Raw genomic sequence first — 21820 nt, 5'->3', positions numbered from 1 at the left:
ACAATCACATTACAAGGCTCGGTCCTTTAGGTAGACCAGGAGCAACGTGGCCGGTCTTAGCCGGATACACACCACACCCAGACATCGAAGGGATATCTACAGGAGAGCTGTTAATACAGCTAAAACAATTACTAAAAATTCATAGACAATTAGTTCAGTATGTAATGCGGACTTCAACAATTCAGCCAGCGATTAAACTTCCACAGCTGACCCCTCACCAGGGGAACACAAATAAAATTACACCACAGAACATCCAATCCTGCCTAGGTAAAGTTCCGGCTAAACGGGAACAGATACCATTCTGGTTGGCACAGAAAATCACCCAAATAGAGGCGGTGTTTCCTGACACCACCTCGCTAGAAAAACACAGGATTCTGACTATATGTCTCCCAATGGGAATCGCACCACACATAGAGGACTGTGACACTTGGGGTACAGTCTTTGCTTCCATCTACACAAAAACGCACGGTGTTCCATCCATTTCGGTGATACCAGATGTGCTAAAACAAATTCAAGATGAATACGGTCCAGAACCTGCTTTAACTCTTGGTATGAAATTACTGAAAGACTTCAAGCAGGTCTCGGCTATATTATTAGCCAATATAAAAGGTGAAGCAGCAAACGTGGCGATCCGCCAGAGGTTAAAAGAGACAGATATAGCAGACCAACCAGCTGAAATTGCCAGAATCATAGAAAAATCCTATGAGGAACTAGGTAGAGATAGTTTAGGTGGAATACCAGTAAAACCGCAACTGACTGAAAGTCCAGAAAAAATATTTTTTAATTATTCACCAAAAAAGAACTGGGATGGAAATAAACAATCCAATCCTAAAGAAAAGAAATTCCAGTCCAGAGGAAGGTCTCCTAGGCGAAGAGAAAAATCTCCAAACCGAAGACAGAGGTCACCGCAGAGTGACCCCTCTCGGAATAGATATAACCTTAGAAATAGGGATAATATTAAAAAACCTGATAGATATCAAGACATTGATACACGTCCCTCTCAATCTTTTCAGAATTCCTCGCAGAAATCGGAAAGAAGAGGACGATCAGAACAAAGAGAAGAGCACGCCAAGTCCAAAGACAAGGAACCTGCTCAGCTAAAAAAGAAATTACAATTTCCAAAAAAGAAGGTAGCCAGTATCAAGGTAGTTAACAATGCCGAGAATACTGAGGACACAACTGAAAAACGGAGAGTGGGCTCAGACAATGCTAGACAGCGCAGCAGAGGTGAGCATAGCTCGCAAAGTCCTTATGAATCATCTGGAGACAGTGGACACGAATGAATACCTTCAAGTGGAAACTGCAGACACCAGAGTTAGCAAGCCCCACAAGATATACGAGATAACATTACGTATAGAGGGAGATAAGACTAGGAAAATAAGGGGACTATTTTGGGATAATCTCTCCAAGGGCTATGATATCCTCCTAGCTGAAAAAGACTGGCCACCAGAGTTTGTCAGGGAGTGCCCTCATGGCGAAGAAATAATTATGCCTGCCTTCTCGAATCAAATCCCGATTCATAAAAAATATACACTTGCTAGAAAGTGGGCAGTGGCCTTAGCACCTGCTTTATATAAAAATCATGTAGGATGGGATGAGGATTCTCCTCCTCACAAAATCCAGTTAAAATCACAACCTACTGCACAAAGGCAGTACCCAATTAAGCAAGAAGCTAAAAAACAGGTAAATGAAATACTAGATCAGCTAGAATACCAGGGGGTGATTGAAACTTGCACCTCACAAATGAACAACCCTTTGTTTCCGGTCTCCAAACCAGACAATTCATATCGTCTAGTTTTGGATTACCGACACCTTAACACATGTTGCAAAACTTTTGCAGTGCAAAACTCACACAGTGCTGCACTAATGAATAACATAGTGCGCAAAAAATACAAAACAACCTTGAACATCTCCAATGGATTCTTTTGTCAAAATATAGCACCAGAGAGCAGATATTTAACTGCATTCTCAGTAAATGGCACTCAAAAGCAATTCTGTCGGTTAGCCCAGGGGTACAAGAACAGCCCGGGGGTATTCTCAGCGAGAGTAACAGAATTACTACAACTATATGATGATGAAGCATTATCTTATGTCGATGACATTTACTTAACAGATGATGACTTGGAGACTCACTTGAAAAGAGTGAACACCATAATACTTGGGTTCGCAGCAGAGGGTTACAAATTCAACTTTAAAAAATCCAGAATTGCCCATCTGAAAGTCCTATACGAAGGATATGAGTTATCAAGTATAGCCTGGTTGACAATATTTTAAGAACTAGAAGAATTAAAAAATCTAGAGTATGAAAAGACGTATCCTCTGCCAATCGACATTCTGCCTCTACGACATTACGCCTGTGTAATCTATACAGACGGACATGCTCAACCCTCCGTGTGGGGAGAACAAGCATACAACCCCACATGTGAGATTACAAAAGAAGTGTGGCGCGGAGGTATATTAAAACCTCTATTAACAAAATCACACTCAGTAGAAACTAATTCAGAACAACAAACTGAAATAATAGCTTTGAAAATGGCGCTAGATAATGCGGATCGCGAATTCCCGACACTTATAGTGTCAGATTCATATTACTGCGTCAAATCATATAACAGCGATTTGCAGACATGGATTCAAAACGATTACAAAGATGACACAGATGCACCAATAAAGCAGAAACTGCTCTGGGAACAAATAGCTCTTTTACAAAAAGAACTACCAAAGACTCACGTGACTCACTCACTGAGTCATCAGCGTGATGGCGTTCACGTTGTAGGGAATTCATTGGCTGAAACAGCCGCAGCGGCAGCCACTAAATCGGCTCCCGTATTTTGAAAAAAGCGTACATTAAAATACATTGACGGTGAAACATTGCTGGCGGTGAAAACGTCATCAAAAGGCGACTGCTCAGCGTTACCGATCAACTATCCACTCAATTATACATACATAATCGATGCAAACTCCGTCCCTTTTGCTCGAATCCCTGGAGTGGGGGATAGAGTGATTCAAAACATGGACAGGAGACACTTGTTAATCGCAGACGCACATATGGGTGAGGGTCTTGGACACCTCAAACTGAAAGATTCTCTGGAAGAATTACAATCACGGTACTGGTGGCCAGGCATGAGCCTACATCATACCATGTTTGTAAAAAACTGCCCAAACTGCAACAGAAATCGCAGTGGGGAGAGAAAAAATATAATACGGTGGAATCTGACTGCAGATAACATCACCAGTAAAAAGAATGGCTTGCGATTAACATATACAGGCTAGTTTCCACTTATAATGTAGATCCTCAGCACTCGGCTGACGTCCGGACTGTTATACAAAGATTTGCGAGTCTAAATGGCATATACGCTAAGAGCATGCTACGTTTGACCATTGTCTTCACTCTAGCCCTCCGGCCGGGGGGGAAACATGGCCAAATGAGCACAGCCCAGCGGGAATCTTCTCACTTCCTTCCTGAGGGTACGGGATGGTGTAAAGAAAAAACCAAGGCAGAAAGCAATCTATAATGGAAAGGATATTAGGTTCGGGAGCTGGGTGGGTCAAACATCTAATAAGTGTCCAACGTAGTCTAAATAACTTGCCAAGAAATTCTCTGAAGGGATTCAGTCCGTACGAATTATTATTTGGAACTAGAATGATAATCTCTGACCTTGATAGTCAGACTTCAGTGGTTAAAGAAAAAAGCTTTGATGTCAAAGACCGTTTGGCTATTTTGCAGGACTTGAACAAAACAAGAAAAGACCTGAGCAACATAAAGTTGAAAGAACAGCCAACAACCACTGAAGAATCACCACCTGTCCCAGCAAGACCTGTCTGGATTCCAAAAGTCGGGGATCTAGTCAGGGAGAAGATCGCGGTAAAGAAGGAATTTGGGCCTTCTTACAGAAAAGCAGTTCCTGTCTTGTCTGTCAACGGGACAAGATCAGTTGTACTACCGCCACTTGCTGGAAAAAAGGAGAACCGAGTTGTATCCATCGACCTGGTAAAACCACAACATGTGGCCGATAACAAACAGTAGGCCAAGTGGACTCCCAATAAGTAGCAGAACACCAAGGTTTGCTACCAGTACAGAGGTCCTAACAAAGAGGCTCACCACTCCTTCCATCTCTTCGGCTAGATGGGTTCAGAAGAGGGCTTGGAAAAAGCTTAGGTTAGAAGACTTCCATCGTCTTCTATTAGAGGAGCCGCTGGACCTTTTGACGGATGTGGAAAAGGGGTACGACCTCTTCTGTTCTTGGATCACCAGGGCCTTGGACTCTCTGATACCTATTGTATCAACTAAAATCAACTCTAGAGAGTCCAGTCCCTGGTACGATGGCGCACTTCGGGCCCTAAAGGGTGCCTGTAGACGAGCAGAGAGGGCCTGGAGGAAAACCTATGCGGCTGATCTAAAAGCCGCATATACCAGGTCCGTTAAGCTCTACCATCGAGCTATCTGCCGGGCTCGTGCGGCCTTCTATGCTACCGAATTCCGGAACAGCCCAAATCCGTCGAAGGCTATTTTTAAGGCCGTAAAACAAGTTATGGCGAAGCGGACTACCACTATGACCGTAAGCTCCCTTTCCCATTGTGAATCCCTTGCTTCCTATTTTTTGGGGTAGGTCCAAGCCATTTACAGGACATTCCCTAGCATAGGGTCCACTGTGGAAAGTATTAATCGGGTTCACCATCAGACTACACTGCTTGCTTTCCCCCCCCTTGCCTTGGATGATTTTGACAAACTTGCGTTGCAAGTTAAATCTGGGTCTCCATCTGACCCAGTAAGGCCTGCTCTCTTTCGAGACCAAGCTTTTATGGGGCGTACAGTTGTATGCTCCCTTGTCAATCTCTCCTTGGAATCTGGAATTGTACCATCTAAGTGGAAACAAGCCGTGGTGTCCCCGATTCTTAAAAAGCCTACCCTGGACCCCTCGAAGCCTGAAAGCTATCGCCCCATCTCGCTGCTACCCTGGCCAGCCAAGATCACTGAAGCCCACGTCAATTTGGCCCTGTCTGAGCATCTGACTCGGACCAATGCCCTCGACCCCACACAAAACGGATTCCGTGCTGGGCACAGTACGGAAACTGCGTTACTTGTGATGGTGGAACATCTCCGGGCAAGGTTGGATGCTGGTCAAACGGCGGCGCTTATTCTGTTAGATCTTAGCGCCGCCTTTGATACGGTAGACCACAGCATCCTCCTGCGTCGGCTCGAGGAGACTGGCATTGGCGGTGTGGTATTGCAATGGTTCCGCTCCTTCTTAGACGACCGCTCCTTCTGTGTTGCCATCCCTCCCTTCAAGTCCAGTTACCATCCACTGGCCATGGGGGTTCCGCAAGGGTCCTCGCTGAGTCCCACGTTGTTCAATCTTTACGTGAGACCGCTGGCTGATGTCGCCAGGCAGTGGGGCCTCACCCTGGTCTCGTATGCCGACGACACTCAGCTGGCGGTTACGCTCAGCGGGGATGCGGAAACTGAGGCCCCCAGGTTTCAGTCCGGACTGAAGGCGGTGGCTAGTTGGCTGACAGGCAACTGCCTTCAGCTAAACGCCACTAAAACAGAGGTACTGGTCGTCGGGAAGGGAGTGGAGCTGTGGGGTGACCGCTGGTGGCCTCCAGAGTTGGGTCCCACTCCGATCCCGGTATCGGAAGTGAAAAATCTGGGGATATGGCTGGACGCGGGCCTCTCCTTCATAGGCCATACGAAAAGAACTGCGGCCTGCTGTTTCGGTCTTCTGAGGGGCTTGAGACCTGTTCTCAAGTTCTTTGACGCCCCGACCAGGCAGCTGGTGATCCAGGCCACTATCATCTCTCGCCTGGATTATGCCAGCTCTCTCCTGGCTGGGGCCAACCAGGCTGAACTAACCCGATTGCAACGGGTTCAGAATGCTGCGGCGAGGGCGATTGTCGGCCTACCAAGATTTTGCTCAGTGACAGGTGTCCTTCGCTCCCTACACTGGCTTCCGGTTAGGAAGCGTATTCTTTTCAAAGTCCTGTGCCTCGCTTTTAAAATCCTGAGAGGTACAGGCCCGGAAATCCTGTCGAATTGTCTGTCTTTCTATGTTCCTGCCCGTTGCCTTCGCTCCCAAGGTCTGGCCCTTGCGGTGGTTCCCAGATTCAGGCTTAGCCGCATGGGAGGCCGCTCGTTTAGGGTATTGGCTGCGTCAGCATGGAACTCCTTGCCTGTTGAAATCCGCCTGCTGGAGGACCTTCTGACTTTCCGGAAGGCGATAAAAACCTTCCTGTTTTAGTTGTTTTTTGTCCTTGTTCCTGTTTTAGCTGTTATTTGCCTCTTTTTACATCCCGTTGTGTTACGAGCTACCTTGTCTTTGCGCCGGGACGCTCCTTGGCTGGAGTCGCTGTGCGCACAATAAATAGACGTAACATAACATAACATAACATAACATTCGAAACGCCTACAGAAGAACAACAAGGACTATGCAACAAAGCAATAGAACTCAGACCTCTGAAAACCCAAATAAAAACATTTAGCAGAGACACACCAATCTACAATGAAGTACCAAGTGAAAATGCAAGAAACAAAAATCCTGAAGCAATTGGAACAATTGACAGAACTGCATCCGGGTACTTCATCAACTTCGATGATTCCTCTGAAGGCTTCAGTGAATCAAAGACACAGCCATCATCAAAATCCTTTAAAGACAAAGCTAAGGAACTTTTGAAACAACTGAAAGAAACATATCTGATTTCTCCATGGATTGAATTTTGGGTGGGTTTTGGTGCATTTATCCTCATACTTTGGCTCATCATGGTATTAACTTTGGGACGCTTCATTGAGGGAAAATATGCTAAAATGGACACAGCAAGTCAGAACATTAACTTGGTCCTCAAACCACACACATCTTCACACGTCGAGAAAAGAGAACTTTCTTCAGCCAACTTCACAGCCAATCCGATGCCTGGTGGGGTAGCCTGGGACAACACTGACTATGAAATTTATGGTCCGGTCGAGATCCTGAAATATCCACACCAAATCAAGATCTCCTTGAGTGACTTTGCAAAACCAAACTCATTTGCTGATGATTGGGACTTCGAAAGCATTAATAACATGTCTGATCTAGTAATGTCTGCTAAATTTACAAAACATGATTATTTGCAAGGTTCTACAAATTATGATAGTATGTATTGCTATAACCACTATGGTAATCATTTTTTGCATACATCTGCACAACCTAGAAATGTTTTAAATTATAATCAATGGGAACATTGTGCTACACCTCCAAAAGGGAGCTCAAGAACCGTTTATGACAAATATTCATATTTTTCAGGTTTTAACACAAGTAATGCTGAAACATTTTATTTTAAAATGTCAAACAAGACAGGGATGAAAACCATGATAACCAACACAAAATTGATATATTCAGATTCATTCTTCGAAAAAATGAATACTTTTGGATTTGATTATTGGGACAAAAATGTTGATTTGAAAAGTGTTTGGGGTACAAAAGATTGGCAAGTACAGGGTTTAGAAGCTTTGTTTAGAGCCTGCATGATCCCAGAACAAATGATATTTTTAAATGACACTTTTCAACAAACCACCTGTCTTGGCTTAGCCAAAATCAAAGATTTAAATAAACCGTCTATTCCAAAGCCAACAATGTTTAGCAATAGCTCTGATACAGATGAAGAGATAGACGTAAACCATATATTAAACCAAAACAGAACACATCCTGTTGGAAACAATGGTTGATCTGGCCCACAGATACAAATAACTGTCAAGACAGATTCCTGAATAAAACACAGGGGTTCAAAATGACCAGGCCAGACCCTAGATATCCCCAAAGACAACACCCAGGGATAATAACAACCTACAGTGTGGGCAAATTATGCCTTCAATGGCTACAAACCTCCACACTGCCTGAAATTAAGCAACACCTAACTTTACTTACTGATGGTGCTGACTTGCGTGATTTCATAATGGGACCACGCAAACAGCGTCAAAAGCGTTTCATAACAGCCTCTGTATATGCAGCATACAATGAGGCCTGGAAGGTTACTCAAATTGAGACAGTAGAGAGAATGCGGGAAATTGACCGTATTAATTTGGAAAAATCACTTTCTGTAGTGGACAAGGGGTTAATGACTCTGTCCTCCAGAATTTTTTCATTGGACAGCATTGTGTCTTCAGCAATCGACATATTATCGCAAGACTTACTGTTATTACAACATGGTCAGTCACAATTGCGTTCTATTGTACAGCTTGGCTGGACGTTACAAAATCTGCGTTCAGGCTATGTGCCTTGGCGTTTAATCAACACAACGTCACTATTCCAAATCTTTAACCTTACTGATAGACAAATCGGTATGGCGCAAAAGGGTGCTGATTATACAATCTTGAGCATTGAAAAACTAGAAAGATTACCAATGACAATGTCAGAACGACCTGTCAGTGAATGGATAATACACGGAATCATAAATATTCCAATCTCAACCTTCAGGTTTCAATACTGCCAAAAATATATACAGGCTGGCATGTACGAGAAATTGGGAAAGGGGTACCTTAAAACAACTTGGAACCTGCCCTATTCACATGCATGTGTCATTAATAAAGGACAGAAAGTGTTTCTTAGTGGCAACAATTGTGCTATGTCACTAAGCGGCACGCTTCTGTGTAACGGAATTAGTTTGCATGGAGCCTGTGAAGGGAATTCATACAACCTTTCATGTCACCAGCAAGGCGCACCTGCAACTGAAATAGAACCATTCTTTCAAAGACTCTATAATGGGAGTTACATTCTTATTGTAGACCGCAGATGTTGTAGTCTTATGCCCGGGACTCCTTATCTAGTCACTACGACGGCGAAGGACAAGTGCTGTGGACGTTCTTTGTTCCCCAGCTCCTTTCCAGACAGGGAGGCAAGGGCATGGCCCAATTTGAAAATTACTTCTATTCGAATAGATACTTTAAGCAGAATGAAAACAGTGCTTCTTCAGACGCCTACAAGGCTCACGTCATCAAAAGAAACGTATGATCTACAAGTCGCAAGGACGACTGCAGAGATACATACATTATTATCAACTAATTCCCCCGTACATTTCGCGGAAATCCTGAGCGAAATCTTGAATATTTCTGATACCACTGGGGTCTCAAAGGTATTTAAGACAGTATTTTCGATGGCATTAACACCATTCAAAGCCATACTGGGTATTTTTCCAGATTTCGTCCATTCGATTTTTGGCGGACTTCCCCTGATCCTGGGACTAATTGCAGGAATCCTATTCTTAGTCCTTATTTTTCGTTATGGCAACCCATGTCACAGATCAAACTCTCGCGACAATGGAAGATACGATCCTAGCCATTGGATACCGGGACCGGATATCAAAAATCCTGGGACTCTCCCGGCTTAGAGACCTGAATATGACTTGGTTTCTATCATTTCGACCAATGTGGCAAAGGTGTGTTTTACCTGTACTAAGGTGTCTGCTATGCGGAGAAGAATGCGTGTTAGACACCTGTCTGACGCTACAATCGGATGCGCCGGTGGATGCAGATACATTGTTGGTTCCTACCAAGGTTCATGCTTTGTGCTGCCCTCAAAGGCTGCCAATCCTGATGACGGCATTCCTGGAATCTTCATCACTACGATTGAAGAGTAGTGAAGTTCAAGATGAAAGCAGCATCGAACAGGTACGACCTTCTGTCAGCAATGCGAATCAGAATGTCAATGCAGACAATCATGCGCACGAATGCATGGTTACACCTATTTCCGACTTAGTGGAACTTTCCCATGAAGCTGTTGACAGTTTTTTCGAAAGCCTAAATGATATGATGTTCTCTCCAGAACAGAAATAGAGACTTTTGAGCAAGCTCGCACACGGTGTTCCCTGAATTCGGCCTTCAACTTTAAAAATAAAGTCACATGAACAATTCTTCCCACCAGTTCACGGACAACAATTTTTTAGTAGCCCCAAATTATTTTTCACAAAATTTTCGGGACACTTATCTTCTGCTTAAAGTAAGAAACTATTCCTAGAGAACTAAGATTTCTATTTTTAGATACTTTATAAACTTTAGTTGCCCGCTGGTATGTTCACAAATATTTTATTATGTGATGAAATGGTCTCGAACTTCCTTTCTGTATAGCCATATTAAGAGCCATTTCATGTGTATTTCTCATATACCAAATAAGCAATAATGAATACAAATGCGTGCATACTTTAGCGTTAATTCATAGCTTAAGTGCATACAATATATATGACTGCAGTTTTTCAGTATATTTGAAAATTTCAAAATGCATTTTGTATTTTGGGGTGGTAAGGTATACACTATACTCTATAGTATGTTGTACTATGTTATACTATGCATAGATTAGTAGATATGACCATAGTTAGCGTGGAGTGGGTGTCATGTATTCCTATAGGTTCTGAATCGATCCCCCTATTCCTGACCCTATTCTGGTTAAACTAACTATCAAGTTAACTAACAGTCAGCCCATGAGGCAAGAACAGCCCCCATGATGCAGATACCGTTATCTGACGCAGTCACACTACGGCACAGGAACGTGTTATCTGATTAGGTCATAACGCTTGAGATCTAATTAGACAAGCGACATTCCTCCAGCCCCTGATAAGGCATACGACGTTCTCATAACAAATCAAACCTATGACAACCTGGAAAATCCGTGCGGCCATTGTTTTGATTTCACAGAGAACTTTAGTAAAGAATGTGCTAACGAGCAAGTCGTATGACATCTTTATTGACGTATCTATGTCCATCCTTACGTCAATCTCGGCACCTTTAAGGTATAAATATTGCCGATCTTGCCCTATGCAAACACACGCGTGGTGACGAGACGGAGCAGCCACACTTGCCGAAGCTGAGAGCAGGAGCAGACCCCGCTGGCAGCAGCCCCGCCTTCCTGACGCGCTGCTATCTCAAGCCGAGAGACCCAGCACCGGCGCTTCTGGGCAGCCCTCGCAGGCAGCTTGGAATATCGAGAGCAGAGAAAGAGATACCATTCCTCATTCATCCTAAATTCCAGGTACAGAACTGAATAACCCCTCACAGAGAATTCTTTAGTTATTCACTTGGCAAAAACAAACTTAACTTAAACTGTAACTTTCTATTCCCGCCCACGCATTAGACTTAGGTCAGGTACACGGGGTAGGCGTATTTAGAAACACCAGTTGAGTACGTTTAGTCAAATGTATATGTGTATGTAATATATTTTAATCATTTTAAACATCATATGGCTCAGAAACCATATCAATGTTTTTACAGTATTATTTTATACTATTGCTTTTAATGTATGCACTTTACTTAACTATAAGTATTGCAATAATATCGATCCATTTCTCTTGTACGAGAAAAGAGACTGATCAATAAATAACACCTTTTTATTGAACACGCCCGTCTCTTCCTTTTCTCTACAATCTGATGAGACTAAGAATGCACGTACTGACTGAGTAAAATAATTGCCTTGTGCTCACACGACTCTCGAGATTGACTCTTGATTAGGGGAGAGCAAAGTTGTCATGTTCTATGGTTGTCAGAAACTAAATCCCTTCTTGTCTAATCAGGGAAGTTAATTCCTCCTTGAACATTCGAGAAAGTTTCTAGCGAACTCTGAGCTACGCTGGCAAACCCAAAACTTAAGTCTAGTATCGACAGTAGTAGACCTAGTTAACGTCTGGCCTAGGCCTTTACTGCTGTAGGTATTATTCCAATGCGCAGAGCCTATTGGGAAAATAGGAGCTACACTACACTTCCATCACCATCTTTCCCACCTTTGGAGCGCACAGATCACCTCACTCGCCAAGAGCGCTCACAAACATTACACGCTGTCCTGACACGCCAGTCAATGTAAATTAATTTTTAAGAAAAAAAACATTTACCTAGCGCAGTAATTAAAAAAAAGGCATCTAGGCGCTGGAATGAATGACTGATATGGTGCTTCGCACGCAAGCCCAACGCACAACACGCTAGTGGAACATGCATAGAAGCACACAAATGAGCAAAACAAACTCTATCATACTTAAGAGGAAAATGTAAAGAAAGTATCATTGCGAGTGCTCACACAGCACGTGCACAGCCTCTAATGGCATTGTAAATGGCAATGTCTTTTAGCCATGTGTTATGGAGTGTATGCATGTGGTGTGTAGTGGAATTATGTGGGTTAGATTGGAATTGTAGCAATGGTGGCATGCTGCGCTTTAGATGATTTTTTTTTAAAAAGTAAAGCGCACCGTACTGCGATTGCTACAATAGTTAATTGTGGATGCGTTAACAATTGATGTGTGCACTGATGGCTGGTGGTGTGTGTGTGCCTGTAGAAATTGTGCGCTGGTGGTGTGTGTGCCTGGTGGAAGCGTGCACTGCCGTCTGGAGGTGTGTGTGCCTGGTGAAAGCGTGCACAGACGGCTGGTGGTGTGTGTGCCTGGTGAAAGTGTGCACTGATGGCTAGTGGTGTGTGTGTGTGTTTGGTGAAAGCGTGCACTGACGTCTGGTGGTGTGTTCCTGTTGGAAGCGTGCACTGACGGCTAGTGGTGTTTGTACCCAGGAAAGCGTACACTGACGGCTGGGTGGTGGTGTTTGTGCCAGGTGAAAGTGTGCACTGACGACTTATGGTGTCTGTGTCTGGTGAAAGTGTGCACTGACTGTGTGGTGGTGCGTGTGTGGTGGTGCGTGTGTGGTGGTGAGTGTGTGGTGGTGAGTGTGTGGTGGTGAGTGTGTGGTGGTGAGTGTGTGGTGGTGAGTGTGTGGTGGTGAGTGTGTGTGGTGGTGTGTGGTGGTGTGCGTGTGTGGTGGTGTGCGTGCGTGGTGGTGTGCGTGCGTGTGTGGTGGTGGGGTTTGTGGGTGTGGTCTTATGGGTGTGGTCTTATGGGTGTGGTCTTATGGGTGTGGTCTTATGTGGGTGTGTGTGTGTGTGGTGGACTTAGTTCGAGTTTTCGTACACTGCACACTCACACACTGCCCCTACACACTCACACACTGCCCCTACACACTCACAGACTGCTCACTCTACACACTCACAGACTGCTCGCCCTGCACACTCACACAATGTTCGCCCTGCACACTCTGCTCACCCTGCACACTCACACACTGCTCACCCTGCACACTCACACACTGCTCACCCTGCACACTCACACACTGCTCACCCTGCACACTCACACACTGCTCACCCTGCACACTCACCCTGCAAGCTCACACACTGCTCACCCTGCACATTCTACACACTCACACACTGCTCACCCTGCACACTCACACACTGCTCATACTGCACACTAACACACTGCTCACCCTGCACACCCACGCACTGCTCACCCTGCACACCCACACACTGCTCACCCACACACTGCACACCCTGCACACTGCTCACCCTGCACACCCACACACTGCTCACCCTGCACACCCACACACTGCTCACCCTGCACACTCACACACTGCTCACCCTGCTCACCCTGCACACACACACTGCTCACCCTGCGCACTCACACACTGCTCACCCTGCGCACCCACACACTGCTCACCCTGCGCACCCACACACTGCTCACCCTGCGCACCCACACACTGCTCACCCTGCGCACCCACACACTGCTCACCCTGCGCACCCACACACTGCTCATCCTGCGCACCCACACACTGCTCACCCTGCGCACCCACACACTGCTCACCCTGCGCACCCACACACTGCTCACCCTGCGCACCCACACACTGCTCACCCTGCGCACCCACACACTGCTCACCCTGCACACCCACACACTGCTCACCCTGCACACCCACACACTGCTCACCCTGCATACCCACACACTGCTCACCCTGCACACCCACACACTGCTCACCCTGCACACTCACACCCTGCTCACCCTGCACACTCACACCCTGCTCACCCTGCACACTCACACACTGCTGGCCCTGGACACCCACCCTTATTAGCCTTGAACGCATGTAGGATTTTACAACTATGGAAAATACTCAAAGAAATCCTCCATACAAAGCTCTGATGTTGAATTAAACAATCAGTACTAACTCTGAAACGCTAGGAAATGCAGCTACATGTGCACAGCGGTTTTTTGTGAAACCTATTCCCAGAGTTCGTTGAATCGACGAGGTTCCGTCTCCCAGAGAACTCTTGTCTTCTGACTGAAAATGTTAAAGAGAAAAATGCGAGACCTATTGCAGCAGCATACTATCTGCAGGGGGCAGACACAAGCAATCACCGGGGTGAATATACTGCTGAGTGACAAGAGATGGGAACACCAGCGGATTCATGGAGTGGACTTATGTCTGAGCCTGGGCCTAGGAGCCGAACCATCACAAGATTGCGGCATGTATTTCTCTCAGCAGGCCAAGCAAGATATCAATAAGTCATTTCTCCAGCATCCCTGTTTCAAACACACACAGCGTATAGCAGTTCTTTCTGTAACATTTATTAAAACATCGAATATCAGGAGACATTCAAGAATACATCTGTGACCTAACGATATTGCTGTGCGTCAGCTGAGAAATTTAGCACTTTGCCATTCATGACGGAATTAAGTACGTCAGCGAAACAAAGTGACCCCTGCGGTCCCACAAGGTGTGCTCTTGATTCGTGAGAAGCATGTGAAGCGCAATCCGCATTAAGTTCAAGCAGGCAATCACATTCATACATCTCAGCCGTCCTGCGTTTAACAATTGTGTCTGTAGCAGGGAGAGGATGCGGCAGTCCTGTGGTGCTCGTCAGGGCTCAGTTATGGTGCAATCCCTCCTGGGATACTGGCCGAACGAACTTTTGGCTAGCCCCCTCCCTAATAAAGGAACAGATGAGTGTACTTTCAGGGTCACGTGTACCTGTAGAGAACACATGAGAGTACACGCTGGGGGATGCTTAATTATGGGGGTTGGCAAGAGTACACCCTGGCTGGGGTAGGCATCAAAGGACAGGTGATGGTACACCCTGCCAGTGGCATATTTGCTGGGATGTGGGTAACAGTCCTAAGGACGGTGGGTACACCTGCATGGGCAGGTTTGATTACAGTTGGGGAGGGATCAACCTGTGCGGGACTACAGATGAGCGTTCACCCTCGGAGAGGTATACATGCAACCAAGGGGTGAGAGTAGTCACAAGGATGGACCCACCTTCAGAGGACAGTCGAGAGTCCACCTGGGGAAATGTAAAATCAAATAGTGGGGGGACGCGGTGTAATTTTCTAGGGTTCAGCGAGGGCGCAGTAGGATACTGTGGGAGCAATCGCCGGGATAAGCATACTGCGGGGAGGGGAGGGGGGGCGGCGGCGGCGGCATTAGGTCCTTTACATGAGCGGCAGATGTGAGCCTGTATCGGGCGGTGGGGTGTTCTTAGAGGCTGGGGTATACCTAGAGGTGACAGGTGTGCATATTCGGGTGAAGTGCTGGTGAGCCCGAGGTGACTCTTTATTGGGCGTACTTAAACCGAGCTTGCCGTTGTTGTGTGTGCACTGCTGAGTCTTTGGCACAGTGGTGAGTCTGTGTTTGTGTGGAGAGGGGGGGGGGTAGTATACCCCTAGAGAAAGGTCCAACTTGACAGTAAATCTGAGAACTAAGGTAAGATTATATTTCAGTAGGTAGATAAGAAGGTAGAGGTATACCCGGGCGAGACCTTCAGTTACACCTGGGGGAGAAGTTGGAGTATTACTCAGGAAAGAGGCAAACTGTATATGGAGAGAGAGGTGTCCACGTATAGCACGACATTCCTTTCAAAGTATCATGATATTGTTGCGTTTTCTAAACTCGTCTTGGTGTTTAAAGAGGTAACATTTCAACGTTTGTATTTCATTTCAGTTAATGTATACACACCTGTCTCAGTAAAGAAGGAAGTGTGTACAGCTGCGTTTTTTTAAATGGCACTGTGTATTGTCTTCCGGTTGTCTCAGAAGGCTGACTTGGGCTCCAGGTGAGGCTGTGTCTCTCAAGAGGGAGGTGGGGTGCTATCCGAGTAGGGAGCGCGGATTATACTGGAGGATAAAGACAGGGTTCTACCTGTGACAGGCAAATATATGCCCGGGTGGGCCGGACAGTGGGAGAAATAAACATGACGAAGATAATGACAGGAGCAAGAGGGAGGTTACCACCTACCAGACCAATACCATAATTTGAAAGTGGGCGCAACGTAGATGGGTAACACCCTGCCAAGGCCAGGACTATGGGCTTCGATAATTGAGGTACACGCGCGCTGTCCCAGCCTTTGCTGGTGGCAATGCTACAAAACTAACATGAAATGCCACGGTCTTTCGGTCACTGTCGAAAACCAACGGAAATTAAACAAGACGTCAGCGGTTGTTTTATTTAGTTGCATCGCCGTGAAATGGATCCAAAAAAAAAAGCAACAACTGTGAACACCCTCAACTGCCTGCATTCACAAGTGAAGCCCTTGCATGGCTGACTCGGGCTTTTATCCTCGGAAAGCCGTCCAATCTGTAACACTCATTGTGTAAAGAGCCTCATATAAAATTCCCCTGAAAGATCACCAGTACATACCAAAAGGTGCAAACGGTTGCTAAAACTCGTAAATGCTAAAGATGGGAAGGGCAGCCAGGCATGAGAGATAAAAAAAAAAAAAAATCGGGCGGGCGCTGTCTTTAATAAAGAAAACAGGGAGCGCGCCTCCTGCTGTGGGCTGAGATGGCACAGTATGCGGCGGCAGAAAGCATCAATTAAAACAAGCTGTATAGACAAAGTTAAAACTGCCCCCACCCCACTCCATCCCAGCTCGCTGCAGCCAGTGCAGAGCGCCTAAAGAGACCCCTTCCGGGCCCTATGTCCTGCTGCAGTCAAAGACTCTAGAAACATTCACTCTGTGCACGGGATCATGGTATATTGTCACCGTTCACTCATTTCACCAAAGAGAAAAGCGTGAGCTGTCACCCGCTGTCTACAATGACTGAAGCCGGAGTCCAGCGTTTTGAAGCGCCCCCACATCACCCCACCCTGGTGTAGCCCCCCCCTCCCCCCCACAGAACACTTTATAAACTGTGAAAGCACGCACGCACGTGGGTGCATTTTATATGTACTAGACTTGTGACCTTTCACTCACTTTATTAAAGACTGAAGTGAAAAGGGACGTCTCACTGTCCGAGCTGCCTGCAGACGGGCCCAGCACTTTAAAGCGCCACCACCCCTCATCCGTGCTTTAATGAACTGTTAATGCGCTCGTGAACTGGGGCGCATCTGTAACAACTACTTTTACAAACTTTAAATCATGTAATTAAAGAGAAAGTGTAAACTTTTAGTGTTGCATTGCGCTGATTCTTTGCAGCTTTAAAGTGACGCGGCGTGCTGCGCAAGTTTGTACCTCACCCGGCTGACCAGAAGGACTGCGTGCCTGTGCTGCATTTGGCTCTTGCTTCGCCGTGAAATGGATTAAAAAAATAAAAGCAGCATTGAAAGCGATCCGACCCCAGTCAAACTCGAAAACTTCACCTGTGGCCCCTCAATCATTATTTGGGAGTGTCCCTGTCATACAGGGTACCTGTACCTGCCAGAGACTTTCACCAGGGTGACCAGTCCCAAGCGACCATGGCAAGGACCAATCAGGGGCGCGTTCTGCCACACTCTAGCCAAGGAAACGTGTGTACAAATAAGCCTCCCACTAAAGGCTCTCATGCGCGGTGCCCCTGCCCCGCACAGTGCACTCTGCTTAATGCGCGGCTCGGAACGTTCAAACACTGCAAACAAAGGCTTTATGGAGTGATAATGTGCTCCAAGCCTTAATTAGACGAGCAAGGCAATCTTATACGAGGCGGAATACGTCGTCCTCTCAAAACAACAGGTCAGCGCGACCACATGTAAAAGTTTCATAACGGCACAGGACAGCGAGGGGGGGGGGAGGGCGGGAACGGGGCACAGGACAGCGAGGGGGGGGGAGGGCGGGAACGGGGCACAGGACAGCGAGGGGGGGAACGGGGCACAGGACAGCGAGGGGGGAGGGCGGGAACGCGGCACAGGACAGCGAGGGGGGGGAGGGCGGGAACGGGGCACAGGACAGCGAGGGGGGGCGGGAACAGCACACGTTCAGCGGGAGGGGGGGCGGGAAGGCAATGAAAAGGAAAAACAAGCACTCACCCACCTGGACTTCCTCCAACGTCGGTCGGCCGCAGAATGAGAGCAACATGGCGCCGAAAAAAACAAAAACAACTCCGCCCACCGCCGCATGACTCACAGAGGGAACGCCCAGGGAAAAAATCGAGGGAACGCCCACAAATCTGGTCCGTGAATGACGGACAGATGTCTGTTCCAATGGCTAGCCTCCATTTATGGAGCTAGCCAATGGGACAGGGGGGCGTATTCCAGAGTCCTTACTGAAATCAAGAGATTTCTCTGGAGGCGGAGCTTACGCTCCGTTCTCCAGGCGAAACCTAAAAAGGACGTATATGATATTTTTCTGATGGGTGCTGATTTCGAAAAAATCTTTTTACTTATCTGAAGGTATCTATTCGTAAAAGATGCTTTCCTTGGATCATCCATACACTTTTAGATTATTTTTGTAGGAAGTTGTAAAATATGTTATTCATGTCAGTCCATATTCCCGAAAATATATGAAAGAAATTCTGTATGTTTGCTGAATGTCATCAAAGGTTTTTCACTTTCTAGCCCAGCCTTTTGGACCTTTCTTTTGGCTTGAGACTTGTTAGACAGAAAGTGAGGACACGAAGCTGACACTAGCGATGAGAAAAATAAATAATTAAGATGCTGCCACTGTAGCCGTCCATTCAAATATGTCTTTTGTGCTTGGTACACCGGGCCATACACACCGAATATGTGGAAAAATTGTTCAACTGGGGATAGTGGTAGCAAAGAAATGCATCGTCAAATGACGGAACACAACCAGATCACTCACTGGTAAGCAGTGGCTGAGGGAATATGGGCGATGGGTGGGTGCTGAATGCTGGGTGAGACGCAAACTCATATATACTAGGCAAGGTCAAGATAAAAGGATGGAATGGGATCTGGCGGAGTTACATTGAAAACAGACCATGAACACTGTGGTGGTGGAACTGGATGACGGCTCTGTGGAAGATTAACTGTGTACTATTGTCTTATAATGTTTGTAATGATGTGCATGTAACCGATAAACTTTTTAACATACTTGTACTATTTTGCTGCCAGACCTTACTTGACATTCAATACTAGTTGCTGTGGCTTGCTCTTTCTTGGGTGGGGAGGGTGTGGGACAGTTCTGACATCGTCTTATTGTTTACTTATTAACTCAATAATATATAAATATATATATATATATATATATATATAAACGATGCTGTAATATAACTACAGCAATAGAGACAGCTATGTTCAGTTACACTTTTTATCATAATCTAAAATTATGAATGTGTGTACCAGAATATCATAAAGCATTTGGTCAGTATTGAGTAGTGTTCTCTGATAGGCAAATTTAAATTAAGCTTCAAATTCATAACTAGACTTTGGTGATATTAATTCTAACATGCTCAGAGTAAAAAATAGTTTTGCTTGAAAGATCAAGATCAAATGAAATGCCTAATATCAGTTTTTTACTTTAGAGATAGGAATTTAATGTTGTGATACTGTCTCGACCAAATATTAATTGTTGAGTGAATTAGATTTCCTGGGTCGGAGGTAAATCTAAACAGTATGAATGATAACAGCTAGGCTGTGAGATTTGTTAGTAACAGATTTGAAAGACTTCCTTGGATAATGTGCATGATATGAGGTGTTGGTCTGCCTCTTTCAGACATTCAGTCCTGTTCCTTTTTAAAGTGACAGCAATTCAAGTCGTTCGATCTCCAGTGTTCTGCGGGTATTTCTGCCTGTCACATTAACAGGAGCCTGAGCAAAGCCTTTGTTGTACAGGTGGCTGCCTTGACTTGTTAGTTGAGAAATCAGGGTTGGAAAAGAGTAATTTTCCTTAAAATTCACTCCGCCATACTTATTTTTGCTGCAGAAGCCCCTGATGTGTAACTTTGACTGTTTTGGAACGTAATATCAAATTTCTTTAGTGATTTTTGTGCACAATGTTTCGTATAAATTTGAGACTGTAAAGAAAACATGTAGATAGGAAATAAAAAATAATTTCAAGTTTCAAATTCTGAGAACTGTTTCTTTACAGAAACTGCTTTAACCATAGTGTTTGATTCTTGCTTACATATTAAATAATATCAATATCTGTGGGCCAAGATCAGCTGTTAATAACTCATCCTGTAAATATGCACCCAAGATGCAAGGGCGCATAACAAGTGGATGTGGGTAATTAACAGCAATTACCCGGTAGGTAAGCAAATGAGGCTTTCGTACCACCTCTTACACCCAAAATAGGGAGTGCTGCAAGACAAAGCTTTTCACCTGAAAGTTTGGTTGAAAAACCACAGCTCCATTCACCCACGGCACTCCCTGTATCTTCCCAAGCACTGTTGGTTCGCAGACGGCTGCCCAGGTGCTTTCTCCTGTTTTTGTGCAGGGAAGGCTAACCAGACAAAGAAAAGTAGAACAAGTGCTAGAAAAGAAGGATGGAGCGCCGCAGGAGAAAGAAGCCATTTTTCTTATCAAACAAATTCAGATAAGAGATTACTTGTACTCCTGCTGCCCTCTCTATTAGCCCATTCCACACCAGAGACATTAGGGTATTCCAGCAAAAGAATGCTCCTTTTAAGTAAGCAAAGGGAGCAGTCTAGTTGATTGGGCAGCTCCTAACACCCCACTCTTTGGGATATTAAAGAAAATAATACTAAAACACTGAGGTAAGAACTAGTAGAGTCTCCCAAACATATTGTGAAAATGTAATCATTATTACCTAATAATTTCAATTTTCATCATGTATATAGCAGAGGGAAAGGGAAAATGAATTATTAAAGCTTTGTAATTTTTTGCCATTATATATTCACTATATAATCCCTATGTTATTCTTAAAGATATGTGGTGGTATGTATGCACCATGCCTTGAGAACATTGTGCTCCAAATATTAACTCAGTGGATGTGTCTTTCTTGTTTTGCGAATTAAATAACAACTCAATTATTAACATTGAATAGAAAAGAAGTATCCCTTGTGATCCATGGCAATCAATACTGAAAATCATGCTGCATTACCTCAGGGAGTTCTTCTATAAAAGAGTGAATATTCGCTGATTTTGCCACTTTTATTATTTCGTCCATTGCCACAGTTCTACTGTTGTCACCATACGCAATGTTCTCTGCGATACTGCAGTCAAATAACACGGGCTCCTGAGAAACTATTCCAATTTGCGCTCGCAGCCACTGTATGTTAAGTTTTGTTGTATCAACTCCGTCGAACAACTGAAAAAAACATAAATGTTTAATTTTTTTGCAAACTGGAGTTTTATCGTCATTGCTACAAGTAGTATACCCGTTCCTTCAGCAGCGAAGGATTTAGCCCTGGAAAATGTGCTGATACCAGCCGCACAGCATATTGACTTAATATAGCAAGTGAGTCTGATAGTCCGCATATGAGAGGGCAAATTAGATGTGGTATAAAGGACCCCCTGTTGTACATTACAATGATATGCAAGTCACTGAGGAGTTCCATGACCATATAGAGGAATAATGCTGAAGGCCAAATTCCTTTATACGTTTATGAAATTCTGAGGTGATTTGCACTATCCTTATCTATGGCAGGGGGTACTCAAGTATTTATAATACATAGTCATACAATCAGCTTTTTCACAAACCATTTGCATTTTTGGTTCTGTCACAATTCACAGATTATAAAGACATGAGTGATGGGTTTTTATACAGGGATTGCAGAATCTCATGTAATATATACGCGTCTACATGAAAACTGTGTACATTTCTCAGGGTTGCTTGCCTGGTGTAGTACCATATTAAAGTTAAAAACTGACCTGCACTTATATCGACTCCACAATACT

General features: G+C 45.0%; 1 protein-coding gene across 6 annotated transcripts in view; it reads right to left on the bottom strand.

Annotated features, from left to right (window-relative positions):
• The window catches only part of LOC144784606 (ATP-binding cassette sub-family B member 5-like), a 1313284-nt gene that overhangs the window by 56093 nt on the left and 1235371 nt on the right, over nt 1-21820 (bottom strand). For all 6 annotated transcript variants that reach the window (XM_078663518.1, XM_078663516.1, XM_078663520.1 and 3 more), the window contains one exon: nt 21024-21230. In XM_078663518.1, the coding sequence (XP_078519644.1) occupies nt 21024-21230 (207 nt within the window). The remainder of the gene's footprint in view (nt 1-21023; nt 21231-21820) is intronic.

Source organism: Lissotriton helveticus, chromosome 10 (genome assembly GCF_964261635.1).
Source record: "Lissotriton helveticus chromosome 10, aLisHel1.1, whole genome shotgun sequence".
NCBI classification, from domain to species: Eukaryota; Metazoa; Chordata; class Amphibia; order Caudata; family Salamandridae; genus Lissotriton; species Lissotriton helveticus.
Note: the sequence above shows the minus strand (reverse complement) of the source record. Positions and strands in the feature narration are given on the sequence as shown.